We start from the raw sequence: 19,612 nt of genomic DNA, 5'->3' as shown, positions 1-19,612 counted from the left end.
ACTCCTAGAATTTGCCAGATGGAACACACAGGAATGAAATCAACTATTGTTTTTCTCTCCTCAATTTCATTTATTTCTGCCCTGATCATTGTTACTCATTTTCTTTTGGTAAATGTAGGCTTAGTTTGCTCTTCTCTCTCTAGTTCCTCAAGTTGTAGAGTTACGCTGTTTATTTAAGATCTTTTTTTTATACAGGCATTTATTACTATTTTTCCCTCTGAATACGGCCTTTGCTGTTCTGGTATGTTGTGGTTTCATTTTCATTTGACCCTAAGAAATTTGTGATTTCTCTTTTGATTTCTTCCTTGGCCCACTGGTGGTTTAATAATGTGTTGTTTAATTTCCATAGGTTTGTGCATTTTATAGTTTTTTTTTTTTTTTCTGTTATCGATTTGTAGCTTCATTCCATTGTGGTCAGAGACAACACTTTGCATGATTCTAATCTTCCTAAATTTGTCAAGACTTCCTTTGCGACCTAAAATGTGGTCTATCTTGGCAAAGATCCATGTGCATGGGGTCTCTGTGAGTCAACGCTTTTGAAGAATACTTGTCAGTTGTTTTGTAGAACATCTCTTTATTTGAGTTTGTATAAAATTTTCTCATGGGATTGAGGTTATACATTTTTGGCAAGAATACTGCAGAAGGGATGCTCTGTACTTCTCAGTTTATCATAACAGAGGATATATGACATCAATATATTAACTGTGATCACTTTGTTAACACGGTGTCTTCAAGGTATCAAATATTTAATTTTTTCCCCTAGTAATTAATAACAGGGTTGGTACATTGAGACCATGAAACAAATGGTAGTCGTTACCATTGTTGTTATAGTTGGTGCTGAGAAAAATGTGCATCAAAGGTTCTTGGAGACCAAATGACACACAGTATAATGATCAAAGTTAGAAAAGAATTTCTATCACCAATAATTTGAGAATATTTAATATGGAAAATGTTAAGGGTAAGTTAATAAATGATAATATAGATATGTAAAACATTAAAATGTTCATTTTGGGTGTTTTTATGTTTAATTGTTTTCAAAACAATGTATGTTTTGGCAACACAATCTATAATAAGAAATAACTATAAACATAGCAGAAAGAAAATGGCTAAAATAAAATAATCAGACATTTGCAATGGATGTTCCTTGGTTGTACAAATTTAAATCAATTAAATTTTAACCTTTATACTTTGTGTAATTTACAACTATTCTCTGAAAATATGTATTATATTCATTTTAAGGAAAAAATGTCCACAATTAAATGTTTTACTCTTTGTATCACATAGAAATCAAAAAACTCATTGCCGTCCGGTCAATTCTGAATCACAGTGATCCTATAGGATGGAGTAGAATAGCTCCATAGGGTTTCCAAGGATCAGCTGGTGGATTTGAACTGTCAGCCTTTTGGTTGGCAGGCAAAAGCTTAACAACTGCGTGTTTATCGGAGAAACTTTAGAACAGAAATAAGTCACTCATAACATGACTGCCTAGAGAAACTACTGTTAACATTTCTTTTGGATCCTTTCAAAGTTATTTATAAATTTCTTAAAAAAAATGGTTCATAGTCTATAAATCATATTTTAGCTTCTTTTAATACTTAATAAATTATTCATGTTTTCTAGATTAATAAAAATACTTCTAAATTATCTCTAATGCCTACATATAATTCTTCCCTATAACTATTGCATAATTGTTAACCAGTCAGTTATTTTTGCATGTTTAAGTTGTTTCCATTGTTAATATTGTACATGCATGCAAATAGAACTCTAACAGTATTATGTTCAAATGAATGAATTGGACAGTTTGTAGCAAGGTAGTAATATTAGGCAAAACACATGCCTTGGTCCTTAGTGAACATCGCTACTGTTGCCTGTTAGAAATATCCTAACTAGAAATATCACACTCTGAGAGAAGATTGGATTACTTTCTTTTGGGACAACCTTAAGCTAAATCATGGTAGCAGTCACAGTACTCCCATCTTTGTTGCATTATAACTACTGTATGCGTAGTTAATAATCCTTCACATATCAAGTGTTAACACAGTATCTCCCTGAGAACCAGATGTTCAAATCCAAGGAAATGCCTTTATAGGTTCCTAATCAGTTGCCATCAAGCCAATTCCAACTCATGGTGACCCCATATGTGTCATAGTAGAATTAAGCTCCAGAAGTTTTCTATAGCTGATTTTTCCAAAGTAGATTGTCAGGCCTTTCTTCCAAGTTGCCTCTGGGTGTATTCGGTCTTTTGAGTTCAAAGCTGAATGTGTCAGCCATTTGCACAACCCAGGGACTCCATATAGGTGCTTACAGCCATTGAATTGTCTTATAATTATATTCATTTCTCTTAAGGGCAAGTCTTTGGATAATATCCAGAAATACAGAGTTGGGATTCATTTGTACATATGTAATATTTTTTTGATTACATAAAATCTTGAGAAATATTTTAGTTCAGTTTTCTTCTCCCAACCTTGAATATTATTTCTCCTTCTTCTTAAAGCATTTTCAACATAGGAAATTTTGATTAAAATTTTCAAACTTTTCCTTTAATATTCTGTAACAAATACTTCTGAAACATAAGAGTTTGCTTTATTTTTTTCATGTTTACATATTTTTATAATTTATCCTATCACTGACAGTGTTGTACTTCAGGATAGATCTTGAAACATTCTTTTTGACAATGAATTCAACACCATTCCTCTTTGAGTTGTCATTCCCAGCACTGTAGACTATACGATTGTCCAATTCAAAAAGGCCATTACCAGTCCATTTCAGCTCATTAATACCTAGGATATCAATGTTTATGTGTTCCATTTCATTTTTGATGATTTCCTATTTTCCTAGATTCACACTTCGTACATTCCAGGTTCCGATTATTCATGGATGTTTGCAGCTGTTTCTTCTCATTTTGAGTCATGCTGCCTCAGCAAATGAAGGTCCTGAATTCTTTACTCCATCCATGTCATTAAGGTCGACTCTACTTTGAGGAGGCAGCTCTTCCCCAGTCATCTTTTGAGTGCTTTCCAACCTGGGGGGTTCACCTTCCAGCACTATATCAGACAATGTTCCGCTGCTATTCATAAGGTTTTCACTGGCTAATGCTTTTCAGAAGTAGACTTCCAGGTCCTTCTTCCTAGTCTGTCTTAGTCTGGAAGCTCAGCTGAAACCTGTCCTCCATGGGTGACCCTGCTGGTATCTGAATACTGGTGGCATAGCTTCGAACATCACAGCAACACGTAAGCCCCCACAGTATGACAAGCTGACAGACAAGTGGGGGTTAACACAACTATTATTCAAATTTAAGCACCACCACTAGGGCCAAAGATGAAGAAATAGAAGATTTTTATCAGCTGCTGCAGTCTGAAGTTGATCAAACAAGCAATCAAGATGCATTGGTAATTACTGGTGATTGGAATGTGAAAATTGGCAACAAAGAAGAAGGATCAGTAGTTGAAAAATATGGCCGTGGTGATAGAAACAATGCCGGATATCGAATGATAGAATTTTGCAAGACCAACAACTTCTTCATTGCAAATACCTTCTTTCACCAACATTAATGGTGACTATGGACCTCGCCAGATGGAACACACAGAAATCAAATTGACTACATCTGTGGAAAGGGACGATGGAAAAACTCAATATCTTCAGTCAGAACAAGGCCAAGGGCCGACTGTGGAATGGACCATCAATTACTCATATGCAAATTCAAGCTGAAACTGAAGAAAATCAGAGCAAGTCCACGAGAGCCAAAATATGACCTTGAGTATATCCCACCTGAATTTAAAGACCATCTGAAGAATAGATTTGATGCATTGAACACTAGTGCTGAAGACCAGACAAGTTGTGGAATGACATCAAGGACATCATACATGAAGAAAGCAAGAGGTCACTGAAAAGACAGGAAAGAAAGAAAAGACCAAGATGGATATCAGAGGAGACTCTGAAACTTGGTCTCGGAAGTCGAGCATCTAAAGCAAAAGGAAGAACTGATGAAGTAAAAGAACAGAAGATTTCAAAGGGTGGCTCAAGAAAAAAAAATAAAGTATTATAATGACATGTGCAAAGAGCTGGAAATGGAAAACCAAAAGGGAAGAACACGCTCGGTGTTTCTCAAGCAGAACGAACTGAAGAAAAAATTCAAGCCTCGAGTTGCAATAGTGAAGGATTCCATGGGGAAAATATTAAACGATGCAGGAAGCATCAAAAGAAGATGGAAGGAATACAAAGAGTCATTATGCCAAGAAGAATTAGTCAATGTTCAGCCATTTCATGAGGTGGCACATGGTCAGGAACTGATAGTACTAAAGGAAGAAGTCCAAGCTGCTTTGAAGGCATTGGCAAAAAACAAGGCTCCAGGGATTGATGGAATATCAATTGAGATGTTTCAGAAAACATGCAGCACTGGAGGCACTCACTCGTCTATGCCAAGAAATATGGAAGACAGTTTCCTGGACAACTGACTGGAAAAGAGCCATATTTATGCCTGTTTCCAAGAAAGGTGATCCAACCGAACGTGGAAATTATAGAACAATACCATTAATATCACACGCAAGCAAAATTTTGCTGAAGATCATTCAAAAACGGCTGCAGCAGTATATCAACAGGGAACTGCCAGAAATTCAGGCCAGTTTTAGAAGAGGATGTGGAACCAGGGATATCATTGCTGATGTCAGATGGATCCTGGCTGAAAACAGAGAATACCAGAAGGATGTTTACCTGTGTTTTACTGACTATGTAAAGGCATTCAACTGTGTGGATCATAATAGATTATGGATAACATTGCAAAGAATAGGAATTCCAGAACACTTAATTGTGCTCATGAGGAACCTTTATATAGATCAAGAGGCAGTTGTTAGGACAGAACAAGGGGATACTGATTGGTTTAAAGTCAGGAAAGGTGTGTGTCAGGGTTGTATTCTCTCACCATACCTATTCAATCTGTATGCTGAGCAAATGATCAGAGAAGCTGGATTATATGAAGAAGAATGGGGCATCAGGATTGGAGGAAGATTCGTTAACAGCCTGTGTTATGCAGATGACACAACCTTGCTTTCTGAAAGTGAAGAGGACTTGAAGCACTTACTAATGAAGATCAAAGACCACAGCCTTCAGTATGGATTGCACTACAACATAAAGAAAACAAAAATCCTCACAACTTGACCGATGAGCAACAGCATGATAAACAGAGAAAAGTTGAAGTTGTCAAGGATTTCTTTTTACATGAATCCACAATCAACAGCCATGGAAGCAGGAGTCAAGAAATCAAAAGACGCATTGCACTGGGTAAATCTGCTGCAAAGGACCTCTTCAAAGTGTTGAAGAGCAAAGATATCACCCTGAAGACTAACATGTGCCTGACCCAAGCCATGGAAGACTGAAGAAGAATTGATGCCTTTGAGTTGTGGTACTGGCGAAGAATATTGAATATACCATGGACTGCCAAAAGAATGAATAAATCTGTCTTAGAGGAAGTACAGCCAGAACGCTCCTTAGAGGCAAGGATGGTAAGGCTGCATCTTACATACTTTGGACAAGTTGTCAGGAGGGATCAGTCCCTGGAGAAGGACATCATGCTTGGCAGAGTACAGGGTCAGCGGAAAAGAGGAAGACCCTCAACGAGGTGGATTGAGACAGTGGCTGCAAGAAAGAGCTCAAGCATAACAACGATATTAAGGATGGCTCCAGACTGGTAGTGTTTTGTTCTGTTGTGCATAGGGCTGCTATGAGTCGGAACTGACTCAATGGCACCTAACAACAACAGCAATATTTTTATGGTTTCCACAGTGTCTTAGGCTGGGTTCTCTAGAGAAGCAAAATGAGTAAAGTGTAGAAGTATATACAGAGAGAGATTTAAACCAGGGAAATGGCTCGCATGCTTGCAGAGGCTGCAACATCCCAAATCTGTGAGCCAGGATAGAGGCTTCTCCTGATTCATGTAGCCAAAAGGGTTGGCAAACCCAAGATCAGCAGGTCAGTGAGCAGGGCTCTTGTTCACAGGCTATGAAGATCAATGACTCCCAGTATGTACAGGCAACACCACAGGTAAATTGCTGGTGCAAGTCCAAAGAACTGCAAGTCAGACAAACAAGAGTCAGCTGCAAGATCCAGAACAAGCAAAAGCCTATGAGCGTAACCAGATTGTCCGCTTATATTCCATGCAGGTCACATGCCCAAGGAAACTCCTTTTCGCCTGACTGCCTAGTCACAGCAGATCCCATCATGGAGGTGGTCACATTATACCAAATCTCATCATAGAATTAATCAGATCATATGACTGCCAAAATACTGAGAATCATGGCCCAGCCAAGTTGACACACAACCTTAACTATCACACACACTCACAAAAAGACATCTTTGGCATTATATGATGTACCAATAACTAATTCATTCCATTACAGTTGCACTGATTCCAATTCATAGTGACCCTAAATGGCAGAGTAGAACTGTTCCATGGAGTTTCCTGGGAGCAGCTGGTGGATTTGAACAGATGACCTTTTGGTTAGCAACCAATGCTTAACCACCACACACCAGAGCTCCATCAATAACTAAAGTTGAACAAGTTCTTAAAACCTTTTTTATATTGAATGATATAGTGTATTTCATGCAGTTATTAGGAAATTAAAAGTCATGTGGGACAAATATATGAGGACACATGCCCTCTTGTGACCAGGGTGAGGTCAGACAGGCCCTTCGGGGGTGACAAAATGCTAAGCCTGTTGAGTGAGAATCTGCCAGCCTTCCGAGATAAAGCCTAGCAATTTATACTCTGTGCTGAGACAAAAATGTTTTAGGAAACCTGGCTAGTGCTGGACTCACCTTTAAAAAATTTCCAGTATTCAAATTCCTTTCAGAATTTAACAATGAAGACTTTAGTTCTGAGTACATAGATGGCCCCAAAATTACAGTTACTGTTACTAAAGAAGCTCCTTACAAGACAGGGGAAACCTGTAGTGGTCAAGAGTTTGGCTGCTAACCAAAAGGTCATCGGTCCAAATCCACCAACTCAGTGGGGCAGCTTTACTCTGTCCTATAGAGCCACTATGAGTCTAAATTGACTTGACAGCAACAGGTTTGGGTTTTTTGGTTGTTGTTTACTTTTTCCTGGGCTGTGTGTGGAACCTTTCCAAAGAGCAGATTTTCACGATTCTCACACACTGACCCATGAGTCAAAACTTTTTTCTTCCCAGAGTTCTCTGGAGGGCTGCCTTGACTTCCTTGTTCCTTAAACTATAGATGATGGGGTTGAGCATGGATGTCACCACTGTATAGAAAAGGGCTAGGAGTTTGTCAACTCCTGGTGAATGGGTAGCTTTGGGCCTCAGGTAGGTAACAGATCCTGAACCATAGAATAGTGTTACTACCAGGAGGTGGGAAGAACAGGTAGAAAGAGCTTTGTGGCGGCCTTCAGGCGATGGCATGACCAGCACGGCAGCTAGAATTCTGCCATAGGAAGCAATGATCAGTAAAAATGGGCTGGAAATACAAAGGCTGGCCACAACAAAGAATGCAGCCTCATTGTGGGATGTATCCCCACAAGCAAGTGCCAGGATAGGAGGGAGGTCACAAAAGAAGTGTTCTATCTCACAGGGACCACAGAAGTCCAAGGAGAAAATATAGTTGGTCTGGCCCAGACCGACCAAGAATCCCACCCCCCAAGAAACCATTGCCAAATGGGCACACACCCCACGACTCATTTGTGCTGCATAGTGGAGTGGGGAGCATATGGCCATATAGCGGTCAAAAGCCATGGCTGCCAAAAGGCAGCATTCACTGATACCAAATAATATAAAGAAAAACATCTGTGTGGCACAACCCTCCCGAGAGATCCCTCGAGCCTCACTCACAAGACTCTGCAGCATCTTGGGTATGACAGAGCAGGTGTAGCCAATCTCCAAGAGGGACAAGTTGGCCAGAAAGAAGTACATGGGAGTGTGGAGGACTGGGTTGGTCCAGATGGCGAGGGCTATGAGGGCATTTCCTGTCAGTGATGCTAAGAACATGAGTAGGATGAGGGTAAACAGGAGGAAACACTCTTCAGTGACCTCAGAGAATTTGGCAAATGCAAAGTGTTTGACATACATGACATTATCCTGCCACAAGGAGCAATTGAGGTTCATGACCTGGAAAATAAAAGGCAAAGTGATCAGAAGGGTACCTTCAGATGAGGGAGACAAATTGTTATATTGCTTTTAAAGAGCTCTGCTAAGTCAAAGAGATTATATGGTCCACAATTACTTGCCAGTAATTCTAAAATTCAGAGGTTTTGAAATTATACTCATCCTCATATACTTTCAGACCCAAATCCTTTTGTATGCTCACTTTCTCAGCAGATGTGTCCAAAATACACTTTGTTACCTAAGCATAAAATGAAAAATAGAAGATTCCAGATCAATTCTTTCTTCATCCTCTCCTTTAATTAGTCATGAGATATTACAAAATACGTGTCTTCATATAACTCTTGTATCTACCCATGTCTCCTCATTTCTATTAAAACTGACTCTATTTCTTTTCTTCATTCATCCATTCAACAAGTATTTATTCAGCACAGGGTACATGGCAGTTACTGCTTTTCCTCCTGGAATTCAGCAATGAATCAAAATCAGCGTTTCTCCACACATTTTAGTGAAGGCAAGCAGAAATTAAATGATCATTTAACATATAGAAAATTAGTACAATGCATAGAATTAAAACCAGGGTATGTGCTGAAAAGTGACCAATTTTGGTTGAGGGGTCCAAGAGGGCACTTAATGATAAGACCCATGAGCTGAGAAGTGGATGACAAGGAGGGGCAGCCATGTGAAGTCTGTATTACAGCCGCTCATATCTTGTCTATACCGAACTACTGAGAAAATTCCATCACTATGGCTAATTTCTTTACTTTTTCAATATTTCTCATCTGTCATCCTTTCTCTAGCACAATGTTCTTTAGTAAATGAAAATTATGATTATGTGCAGTTAAAGTTCAAGTTTATTTTTTTGTAATATAAAACAAGTTCTTTAATTTTTCAAGTGTTTTATAAAACAAATTTTATACTTAAGCCAGCTCTGAAAAGAAGCACAAAATTTACCAGTTTACATTTTTTTACCCGTTAACAACTCAAGCACCCACTCTTTGTAGCACTATTTCTACGTGCAAGTAAGGGACTCTTAACCTTATAGACATGAATTCACTTTCTGGAACTGTAGTATCATCACCTCCGGCCACGAGCCCTAAACTCCGAGCCTCTCACAGACCCGAGCAGGGGGTTGGCAGCCCAGCTCATCCCGCCGCCAGCCGGTGGCAGCTGGCCGCCCATTCAAACTGCCATAGTGCGCCGCAGCTGCAGCCTCCCGAGGGCATCGTCCTTTGCGGGGCAAGTTTAAATTTCTTAATGTGATTCATAAAAAAAAAAACTCTTTAATCAGATCACTAATTATGGATAGACTCTTCTATCTCACCCCTTACCCAAATGGATCCCACATTACAGTCCTATCAAACTACTTGTGTCTTTTATTACATGCCTTGCTCACACTGAATTCCTTGTCTTTGTGGTCATTTTCCCTGGTAGACATCAAATTTGCTCCCCTGATTTCCACCTAGTGAACTGCATGTCTATGTTCAAGTTCAAGTATAGTTTTGTCTGCTCATTGGAAATTCTTCCTGACTCTAGTCCTTCCTGCCCCACGCAAGCCAGTTCACACCCTGCTCGCAGTGTTCTCACTACTATGGGAGTCCCTGGGTGGTGCAAACCCTTAAGTGCTTGGATACTTACTGAAAGGTTGGTGGTTCAAACCGAACCAGAGGTGTCTTGAAAGAAAGGTCTAGTGGTTTGCTTCAGAAAGGGCACAGCCTTGAGAAATCTATGGTCTGCAGTTCTTCTCTGCAACACATGAAGTCGTCATCAGTGTGATTTGGCTTGATGGCAAAGTTTTTGTTTGTCACTGCAAGGATAACATTCTACTCTGACAGCAATTACTTGTTCATTTCTTTCTGGGAGTATCTCAGGCCTAGGATGCAAGGATAACATTATATTCACCACACTTAGCAATTAATAAGTCCTCATGTAATGAAAAAAAAAAAGTTATGATGCTAAACTTTACTCTGGCTACCTGTATATTTTGCCTTTTGTTAATATTCTATTTTTTGAAGTCAATTTAGTTAAATCCAATCCTCCTCAAATATCACATATACAGTAAAACCTTTGAAAGCTGGAACCTTTGTAAGGTGGAAACCTGCCAGAGAAGGAAAACTAAAATATTTTCCACTAATAGAGAGTGATAGAAAATGTAAGACAGCTTCCCATTGAAGTCAGAAAACTTGCGAGACCTAGAAAAGCAAACCAGTCCGGTCAAATTCTTCTTCTCACAGGTTTCACAGTAAAGCATTTATTTTTCTCCCAATCCAATGATTGTCAGTTCCTGACAAAAGATTCCCTGTTCTTTCTGTGGGAGTACTGCAGTTTGCATTGTTCTATTTGAAATGTCATCAACCAGAAATTAAAACTACATTTGCTCTGAAAAAAGCAGAAGAATGAGGAGATTTGACTTCCAACGTTCTGGACTCTGTCAGTTAGCATTACTTGATAACCTGAGGTCAAGTTATCAAACACTGGTTAAAAAAACTGTTGCCATCAAGTCTATTCTGACTCATAGTGACCCCACAGGACAGAGTAGACATAGGGTTTTCAAGAAGCCACTGGTGGATTTAAACTGCCCACCTTTTGGCTAGCAGCCAAGCGCTTAATCATTGCTCCACCAGGGTTCCATGTTATTAGATAGTGCCTGGCAAAACCCAAAATTGTTGACTCCTTGGGTAAATCATCAGTCAAAATCTTTCATCAATTTCATATATGGTAACTCAAATCTATATCCAGGTCTGGAACTTTTATATTTGCACAAGGTATTAATTAGTCCATCGTGTAGAAACCATATCACATATCTCCATCTATGTATTTGTAGCTGTTGTTAGGTACCTTCCAGTCTGGTTCTGACTCATAGCAACCCTCTAAGACAGAGTGGAACTGGCCCATGGGGTTTCCAATGAGCAGCTGGTGGATTTGAACAGCTGACCTTTTGATTAGCAGGCATAGCTCTCCATAGCTCTTAACCACTGTGCCACCAGGGCTCTGTGTATTTAAAGCAGTGTTAAATTACCTGTTTTTAGGCTCTGCCCATCATTTAACCCTTTAGAAATTGAGGAGGTTTTGATTTAACCATGAAGCAACTGTCATGTAACTCACAGATTGGATCGTCATTGCCATCAGCACCCATGTTTCTACAACAACTAATTTTTACATTTAAATATTTTTTAATTTTGAAATTATAACTTTTTCTGAGACAACAGTTCTCTAATCAATACATTTTAGTGGTGATTAAACAGTTCACTAAATATGTATTCCACAACTAGCAGCAAAGAAGGCATAGTGGTAATTTATGTTATATATAGCAAAGAGTATATTATAGCAAAGAGGACTCAGAATAGATGAAAAGATATTCCAGAATTAGGCAGAAAAGTGACAAGTGGTAGAAATGGGATATAAAATACTTTTCCTGACTTTCATTGTTTATGCCACATTAACTATACATTTGAAGTGAGTGTATATAAAGGAAAAGCATTCAACCTGAGAATCCAAATTACTATGAATAAACAAATGCACTAAGTGAATTCTCCAAAACATATGTACAAAATGTATACGTTTTATATACACACACACCTGTACACCTAAGACACACACACACACACACAATCATATGCATGCTGAATAGCATAGTAATTAAGAGTTTCTAGAGATGTGCTATCTGGGTTCGAATCCAAGTACAGTCACCCAATTGCTGGGTCAAATTTAACATTTATTTAAACTATCTGTTCTTCACTTTACTTGTTTATAAAAGAAGTGAGAACAGTACCTTCTTCACGTGGTTTCTATGAGAATTAAGTGAACTAATTCCCGTAAGTCCTTAGAAAATGACTATGTACTTGACAAGTATTAGGTATGGCAGTGCTTTTATACACGTGTGAGGAGCCCTGGTGCAACAGTGGTTAAGTGATTGCCTGAAAAGTTGGCAGTTCGAACTTAACAGCTGGTCTGCAGAAGAAAGAGGTGGCGATGTGGTTCAGTAAAGATGACAGCCTTGGAAACCTTATGAGGCAGTTCTACTCTGTTCTACAGGGTGGCTATGAGTCAGAATTGTTCTAACAGCAATGGGTTTGTTTTTGCTTTTATGCATGTCTATGCATATGTATACATGTATTGTCACTATAATTTATCCTCATATACATAACCTCTTAGTGAATTTTACATCATAATCCCCAATCATTCCTCTTATTGATCATCTTCATATCATTTTATGATTTTCTATTCATCTGCTAACATAGAGAAAGGAAAAGCAGATAGACAAATACATACATTACTTACATTCATTCCAAAAAATGCCACCTGAATGTTCTGTCCTCAAACCCAAAAACCAAACCCAGTGCTGTTGAGTCAATTCTGACTGTCCTAGCTAAAGAAAATTGTGTGTTATAGATAATTTTAATCTACTAATTTGAGAATTAGCTGAGCTGTAGTAAAGGATAGAGAACAAGTAGACTGATTCGAGACATGGTTAAATATGAAATAACAATTCTGCATGAACCTCAATACATATGACTATTAGAAAATTTTTTGCACATTAAGGAGTCTCTTAGAACATTTTTACAATTATAGTAAAGCACTTAACAAATGTTTCTGACATTATAATTAATTTTAATATTTATATTTCCCATGTAACAACACAATTCAGTTAAGGCCGAGGCAACCAAAAACTATGCCTTACTTTTTTATTACTCAAAATATTTTTCCTAAATACTCTGACTCAAAAACAGTTTATTCTGTTGCATAGAAAACCCAGGATTTGGTGAGTTTCTCTTTCCATTTGTCAGCTAAATTTACAAATACATACCTTACCTGTTACACCTTTCTGCCTTTGAGAGGAACTACAACTTCCTTAGAGATACTGATGAACAGAGGTAAGGAGGAGACCTCCAGGGAGAAAAAGAGAATGTCTAACCTTTTCCTAACTAGTGATATCATGAATACCTTTGTTCTACTTTAACTGTAGAAGGAAAATGCAAATGTCTATGTTGAGGACAGGGGTCAGGGGATGTTGGGAAATGGGAGGGACTTACTGGTAAATGGCTCACTGCACAAAAACCAATGCATGCTATTAATTGTTTGATATTTCTAGGACTCACAGGATGAGTAAAAAAAAATTAATCTCATGATAAGTACATTTTAAAACTTTACAGAGTTCAGAAACAACAACTGAAAAATAGGGTAGTGAAGGTCTGCGAATGCTTCTAAATGTTTAAAATGTCAAAGAATGGTAGTCTGTCTAGAAATACTCAACCATGTAAAAATAATTTATACAAAAAAAAGTGCCAAATTTTTTTTGTATTAATTTATACAACTCATAGAAATCAGAACAGCTTTCTATTTTTTTTTTTTTTTTTTGTATTCCCTCATCTGTTGGCCTTAGTTTGGGGAGCTTGATGTCCACGTAGTGAAAGGCACCTTTGTGTATATACTATGAATGTTTATTTTCATCTTTGCCCATGGAAAGACAGTAAGATGCTCAAGGCAGTTATCAGGAGTCTGCAGAAAGGGTAGAGCTGCTGTCTAACACCTGATAGATTTTTTGGACTCAGGTTTTCTAACCCATCATTTCTTTGTAAAGAAAGAATAGTGAAGCCTTTCTTATCTTGTTGAATCGTTTTGAGTCACAAATGCAAACACTGTACAGGAAAACCATGAATAAAAAGTAAGGCATGGCCCTTAAAATGTAGTTTAGCCGAGACAAAACCTCGTGCCCTTTTAAAGCTTCACATGAATGAACTTACAGAACACTGCATGGAATATTCCCCGTTATTATCAATCTATATAACAATCTATATTAAAAGTTAGTAATCAAGTCATTCTAAGAGGCACTGTGATATATACTGAAGATAGAGTTTTCATTCTCCATGATTAATGATCGTATCTTATAGATTCCTATTCAATGTTATAAAACATTAAGTGGCCACTGAATACTGTCAAAGTTCTGAAAGTTTAAATATTGAAATGGACTTTAAATGATAGGTAGATGTAAGAAAAAAAAAAAGTAGGGAAATAACGTATTTTTCATAGCTCGATGGCTTGACTTCACATACCACCTATTTCAGCCAAAACATCTGAGACCAAAATACTCTATATGATTCTGCTTTGGAAATAATCCAACACAAGCAATTCCTTTTGGGAGTTCCTCATAATTAGAAATGTTCCTTGACTTGTTCAGTTCCTTATTCACTTGTATTTTCATGAGACATTTCTTTGTTTCCTATCAGCTAAAGAAGCATGTGATGCACTATTAGACATTGAATATTAAACTCTTAGTACAGTGCCTAACATACAAGAAACACCAAAGATGTTAATATTTGTTATTTTGTAACCACTATGTCTAAAATGTCTTAATAGTAGATACAATTTAAGTAAATTGGTCATTACACAGTATAGAGATGGTTGCCCTTTAATTTCTACAGTTTTCCCCATAGGAACAAATGTTCAGCTAAACAATACCTTTACAACTTGGAATGAAGTATCTTATCATATAGATCACCATGTACAGTGCAATCTAAGTATTTCTCTTCCTCCAAAATATTAGGTATATCAATTACCTATGAAGTAATTTAGAACAACTTACAACAGTGTTATGAAAGTAAGACATTGAGTGAATTCCTCTACTCTTCAGAGAAGGAGAGAATAACTGATTAAAATAATGGTCAGAACTGAAATCTGCTTTGGGAATCACTTCCATTGTCATATTTTAATCTGCCATCTTCCACAATCACTCTTTACTTAAGACATCAGCTATGTCACATACCTTGAATCATAACATTTCAGGGGAAAAAAAAGTACATAGTTATATCTTCTGGTGAGACGCTTTCTGATTTTCTCTATACCCTCCCCTTATAGCCAACATCAGAAGATACAAACCTGTCCCATCCTCACCTCTAACACTGCACACTTGAAACCCTTTGTTGTAGTCAGGGACCATGGCTGATCACAGGAAGATTGTGTGCATCATGGAAGAGCATCACGTCCCTCCCTGCAATGTCCTCAGCTCCACACAAAAACAAAATTAAAATTATACAAGGCTGTGCTGATTATGTGGTGATGTATTATATTTGTGCTGATTATGTGATATATTATATTTGAGACTTCCTTCTTCCTGGAAAACAATGGGATGTGACTATGTTATATTTCAATTATCTTCTTTGTTTTGAACCCTTATCTTGCTCCGCCTATACCCCTGGAGAGTTTTATTTTCTTTTCATTGTCAGGAAGCAGTTTGATTTTGTCTCTCAGGAATTGTCATGGAGAGGCCTGTCGCTATCTATTTGTAGGTAAATACTAACATTTAGGAAGGAAGAGAAGATGAAACGGCAGATAAATCAACAGTTAAATGAATGATCTGTGTTTCTGGAAACTGCACTCACAGACTATGTGCATAGTACAATGTGAATTTCAGTGAAATGTATTATTACAACCAATTCTTTGACCACTCTAAAATGTTAATATAAAATATTCAAATTTTAATTTTTGTCGGAATCAACCAGAATAGTTATCAAAAATAGCTATAATAATTTTATGTCATATTATGGCAATGCAGTCAATATTCCTCCTTGTATTATAACCAATCAAAATTAATAAATCCCAATACTCTCTTGGGATTTATTAATCATGTGTAATCTCTTACACTGATTTTCACAATGTACCCACTTGTTTGTATCAAAAGTAAGCACAAGAAAATGGAAACCCAAAGGTGCATATCAGGGTAGTGAAAGAACAGAGCAAGGTATTGAATGCTTATTATTTAAAAGATATAGAGTATGTATCTAGAGGCAGGGCCAAGATGTCAGAATAGTTGGGCCCTTCCTGCTGTCCTCTTACAAATAAACAAGTGAATCAACTATATATGAAAATCTAGGAGCTCTGATCATCAAAGACAAAGCTGAGGAGTCAGACTGAGTGGCAGGGGGAAGGAGAGACAGTTCAGAAGCAGTGAAAAAGCACCACTCACGATGTTGCCAGCACCCTGCAGGCTAGGTCGGCAAGTGTACATGGGCTGATGTGAGCAGTATCCTTTAGGGGGTGTTTCACCATGTGGGGAGAGGACATGCAGTGGAGAGTCTGCACAACCCTCTAGGGTCTGGGGGAAGAGGTGCCGGACCTGTGAAAGTTAAATGCAAGCAACTAACCTATCATGCAGGATCAAAATAAACCCTCCTACTCCTGGAGTTTCACAGCAGAGAAGTGTCTTTCTTCCTTTCACCCACCCACACCCGTGTCTGATCCAACACCAGTCTGGCACCATTCAACAAATGCCATGCCTCTTAAGCCAGAATTCAGGGTTAACTCCATCCAAACCAGTCTCGCAGCTTTAAATAAAAACCACAGCCCCTAAATTGGGAACTCAGACCATGTACTGCCCCTTTGTCTAGGCACAGGCATAAGGGATCCATGGACTTGTAGTGCCCTTCACCCCTGCCTAGACCTGTGTGGGCTGATTCAACACCTCAGGCCCTCATTAGCATAAAACAATAGGTCATGCACCTAAAGCCTATTTTCAAATGAAGCAGTTAAGAGAGAGTTACAGATTTGTGACATTTGACACTACCCTGCCAATTAAGCAGGGTCCTTAACCACCCACATCAGGGGCCTGAGGGCTGGCAGTATCACCTGCTCAATCTAACCACCAAGGACAGGGGTCTGAAAATAAATGGTGCCTCCCTGTCCCTACAGCCAACACCATTGGATATCCAAGGGCTGGCTGCAAAACCCATCCCCCACATGCTCTAGGGGACAGTGACATGCCTTCCACCCAGGCACTTGGGGACAGCCATAAGCCCCCTATCTTGCTCAACACATAGCCCCCTACTGCAGCCAGATACCTGTGCTTGCTCCAAACATCCCTATGCAGCCCTGCCTGTCTAGGACTGTAAGTGAGAGTCTGTACCACACACATGGTGACTTGGTACCTGGACGCCTGAAACACATCTGCACAAGAAAAATGAACAGACTCCTGTGCTCACATACCTCGTAGCTGCTCTAACCACATGTTGATAGGATGTGAGAGCTTCAGAGACAGCAATAACCAAAGTGGCTTACATGCTCATCCTATTTGAGCACATTAAAACAAAATAAAAGGCTAAGCCTTTTTTTTTTTAAAGGCTAAGATATAGTAAACACACATAGAATAAATAAATATAATAACTTTGATGGCTCAGAGACACCAGTCAATATCAAATCACATAAAGATGGTCCCAGCAAGTGATTGAAATAAAGAACTAAGAAACCTTCCAGAAGAAGAGAAGGTTTTGGAATTACCAGATTAAAATTTATAAGATTAATATATAGAGCTCTTCAAGAGATCAGGCAAATCTCCGACAAAGTCAAGGAACACTCAGACAAAACAAGGGAGGAATTCAGGAAAACAATGTAAAAACAGAAGGACAAATTTATCAGGCTGCTAGAAAACAGGGAGACAACAGCTAGAAATTGAAAATATTAACAATGAAATTTCAGAATTAGACAACTCAATAGAATGTCATAGGAGCAGAATTGAGGCAATGGAAGTCAGAATTAGTAAGACTGAAGATATATCCCTTGACACCAATAGATTTGAGGAATAATCAGATACAAGGATTTCAAAATATGTAGAAACACTAAGAATTGTAGGGGACACTATCAAGAGGAAAACTCTATGAGTGACTGGAGTACCAGAACAGGAGTAGGCGGGAGGGGGAGGATAACAGAAAATACAGAGAGATTTGTTGAAGATTTGCTGGCAGAAAATTTCTCTGATATCATGAAAGATGAGAAGATATCTGTCCAAGAAGCTCAATGAACACCAAACAGGATATATCCTAAAAGAAAGTCACCAAGACATAATTAAACTTGCCAAAACCAAATATAAAGGTAGAATCTTGAGAGCAGCTAAGGAGAAATGAAAGTCATCTACAAAGGAAAACCAATAAGACTAAGCTCTGACTACTCAGCAGAAAACATGCAGGCAAGAAGGCAATGAGATGGCATATACAAAGCCTTGAAGGAAAAAAAAAATGCTAGATTTATATATTCGGGCAAAATGCCCCTGAAATATGTTGAGAATACTAAGGCATTTCCAAATAAACAAAAGTTAAGGGAATTCATAAAAACCAAACCAAAATTACAAAAAATATTAAACAAAGTCCTCCAGTTAGAGAACCAACAATATGAGACAACAACCCAAGACTAGAACACAGGACAGAACAACCAGATATCAACCCAGATAGGGAGGAAGCAAAAATAAGCCAAAGCTTCCTCTCTCTAACTGGAGGACTGTATTTAATATTTCCTGTAATTTTGGTTTGGTTTTTACAAATTCTATGAAACCAGCATAACACTGATACCAAAGCCAGGTAAAGACACCACAAAAAAGACAATTACAGACCAATATCCCTCATGAACATAGATGCAAAAAAACCTCAACAACATTCTAACCAACATACATATCAACAGCATATCAAAAAAACAATTCATTATGACCAGGGATGGTTCAACATTAGAAAACAATCAACATAATCCATCACATAAATAAAACAAAAGACAAGAACCACATGGTCTTATCAATTGATGCAGAAAAGGCAGTTGACAAAGTCCAGCACCCATTCGTGATAAAAACTCTCAGCAAAATAGTAATAGAATGAAATTCCTCAACATAAAATGGGCATTTATAGAAAGGCAACAGCCAACATCACCCTAAACAGAGAGAGCCTGAAAGCATTCCCTGTGAGAACGGGAACCAGACAAGCATGCCCTTTATCACCACTCTTATTCAACACTGAGATAGAGGTCCTAGCCAGAGCAATAAGGCAAGAAAAAGAAATTAAGGGCATCCAAACTGGCAAAGAAGAAGTAAATATTTACTTTATCTTTTCACAGATGATATGATTTTATACTCAGAAAACCCCAAAGAATCCACAAGAAAACTATAGGAAGTAGTAGAAGATTTCAGCCAAGTATCAGGATACAAGATAAACATACAAAAAATCAGTTAGGATCCTCTACAACAACATAGAGAACTTTGAAAAGAAAATCACCAAATCAATACCATTTACAATAGCTCCCAAGAAGATAAACATAAACCCATTGCCGTCGAGTTGATTCTGACTCACAGTGATCCTACAGCACCAAGTAGAACTGCCCCATGTGGTTTCCAAACAGTGCCTTGTGGACTCAAACTGCCAACCTCTTGGTTAGCAGCCAGATCTCTTAACCACTTTACCACCAGGATTTTCCATCAGCCATTAGAAAAATGCAAATCAAAACTACAATAAGATACCACCTCACCCCAACAAGGCTGGCACTAATATAAAAAAAAAAACACAAAAGAATAACTGTTGGAGAGGTTATGGAGAGACTGGAACACTGACGCTTTGCTGGTGGGAATGTAAAATGGTCCAACCACTTTGGAATATGATTTGGTGCTTCCTTAAAAAGCTAGAAATGAAAGTACCATACAATCCAGCAATCCCACTGTTTGAGCTGTCACACAAATAGACATATGCACACCCATGTTC

The 19,612-nt window shown here is 38.2% G+C and overlaps 1 protein-coding gene across 1 annotated transcript; it reads right to left on the bottom strand.

The window, feature by feature from the left end:
• Positions 1 to 7,160: 7,160 nt before the first annotated feature.
• Positions 7,161 to 8,111, bottom strand: LOC126075860 (olfactory receptor 10C1-like). Its single transcript, XM_049884072.1, has one exon. It carries the CDS (start codon positions 8,109 to 8,111, stop codon positions 7,161 to 7,163), a length of 951 nt encoding a protein of 316 aa, XP_049740029.1.
• Between the last annotated feature and the right edge of the window lie 11,501 nt (positions 8,112 to 19,612).

This window comes from Elephas maximus, chromosome 1 (genome assembly GCF_024166365.1).
Source record: "Elephas maximus indicus isolate mEleMax1 chromosome 1, mEleMax1 primary haplotype, whole genome shotgun sequence".
In the NCBI taxonomy this organism is placed as follows: domain Eukaryota; kingdom Metazoa; phylum Chordata; class Mammalia; order Proboscidea; family Elephantidae; genus Elephas; species Elephas maximus.
This window is presented reverse-complemented; position numbering and strand designations above follow the sequence as displayed.

Bases quoted from the DNA above. Each gene is read 5' to 3' on its own strand.
- LOC126075860 (XM_049884072.1), bottom strand. From the start codon at position 8,111: ATGAACCTCAATTGCTCCTTGTGGCAGGATAATGTCATGTATGTCAAA.